At 36.1% G+C, this 1,856-nt stretch overlaps 1 protein-coding gene across 1 annotated transcript in view; it reads left to right on the plus strand.

Annotated features, from left to right (window-relative positions):
- Positions 1-1,262, plus strand: part of LOC117114607 (poly(ADP-ribose) glycohydrolase-like) — a gene marked incomplete in the record, with an annotated part of 19,278 nt that extends 18,016 nt beyond the window's left edge. The window contains 2 exon segments of the mRNA XM_033258297.1: positions 337-481; positions 533-1,262. Of these exon segments, the coding sequence (XP_033114188.1) occupies positions 337-473 (137 nt within the window).
- Between the last annotated feature and the right edge of the window lie 594 nt (positions 1,263-1,856).

The following is a 1,856-nucleotide window of genomic DNA, read 5'->3' on the forward strand; positions in this document are numbered from 1 at the left end:
TGAGTAGCATTTATTTTAATATAAAATTGATATACATTAGACTATTAAAAGTTAGTGGCGAAACGGGAGGGGGAACGTTCCCCCTACTAGATCCGCGCCTGAGGTAATATGAATGTATTTCACCTGATTTTTGTCTTCCCCAGACTGTCGAAATCCTGATCCCATGACATGGAACACACCATTTCTCTAAATATAATAATAATAATAATAATAAAAATGATTATTAATGTTTCGCATCATGTACAGTATAACATCTGTCTCTTATACACATCTAGATGTGTATAAGAGACAGTATATATATTATGTTTTTCTTTCATTTTTTTCTTTACTCTTTAGGTTCTCTTTGGAACGTGATTCTGCAATATGGCAAATGTGAAAATAAGACTATTAGTTTATATGACTACATATACCAAGTGTACACAAACTATGATGATTCTACAGATGAGGAGAATGAGAAGGATGACCATAACTGATGGAATTTTCTCCTTAAGTCATGTTCAGCAGCCTTAGAGTGAGCAGAATTTGGTGGAAGTCTTTTTATTTGCTGTTACCGTAATCCTCAACAACGATATTTAAATTAAGATCCAATTTTACAAATGACACGGAGATCAAATAGTAAATGCTCATGATGAGACTCTAGAAGACGCTCTACTGGATTGACCAGTACTGGAATAGGAGAATAGACAGCGTGCGATTCAAACCCTAGACAACAAGGTTTAAATCCTGAATGGAGGTCGCTGTGCCAAACCGCTTGCCCCAAAGAAAGGATATACGGACAAAGGTAGACCAGGACTTCTCGGGCATCTCGGGGAGCTAAGAATAAATGAAACAGTTGAATTGGACATTGAACGAACCAATTAATGAGGCAGACTCAGGTATATCAGGAATTTGATGGTCTAATACAGGGATCCCAAGTTAAAAGATGTCATTTTTGGAGATCTTTAATACCAAACCACCTTTCCTAAAAATGGATATATGTTGCTAAGACAAGCCAAACCAGCAACTTGTCATTTCCTGTTTCTGAGATACTCTAATGGCCAAAAGAAGCTGGAATGTCAACATTTTTGAATATCTATTTTATTGCACTAAACAAACCTTTATATAATTATTCATCATGCCATGCTGCTATTTTCCCCTTTTTCAATGTTAAAACAACGATTTTTAACGATTTGGTGATGGTTTCTGCCTAAGAAATGCCAAAAATCATAAACTTTGAAGGCTGGTTTCTCAAATATTGTTCTTTAAACATCTGTATGTTTAAACTCCTGTAACTTCTTAATGAAATGTCGTATTTAAATGATTATTTTACCATTTTATAGCTCTCATTTTACTCTTTACCCCGGTATTAATAACTAAAAATCAATTTTTGTGACAAGTGACAGGTTTGGCTTGTCTTTGCTACTACATATGGACAAACGTACACCAGGACTCGGCATCTCGGTGGACTAAGAACAAATGAAACAGTTGAATTGGACATTGAATGAACCAATTGATAAAGCAGACTCCGGAATTCGATGGTCTAATGCAGGAATCCCAAATTGTCATTTCCAGGAGATCTGTTTAAACCAGCTTTCTTAGCACATTTAATTTTGTTTTGCTGCTTATGGCGATACCAATTGATACTGACTTCCATGAGACAAGTAAAATAAAGAGCTAATACATCAGTAAAAACATGCAGATTTAATTAAATTGCGGGAAATGGGTTATTTTCTATTCTGGGACATTCTTGTCCAGTAGCAGCAGTGTGGGAGGCTATCCTGATTTTCAGGACACTCCCACGAATTGCAGGAGACTTAAGACCCCTGCTACTGTAAGGCGAGTATGTCAGACATCAATTGGACTATGGACTAAAGACA

The sequence above is a fragment of the Anneissia japonica genome, unplaced genomic scaffold (genome assembly GCF_011630105.1).
Source record: "Anneissia japonica isolate Jap-2015-1 unplaced genomic scaffold, ASM1163010v1 scaffold287836_len1076198_cov165, whole genome shotgun sequence".
Taxonomy (NCBI): Eukaryota; Metazoa; Echinodermata; class Crinoidea; order Comatulida; family Comatulidae; genus Anneissia; species Anneissia japonica.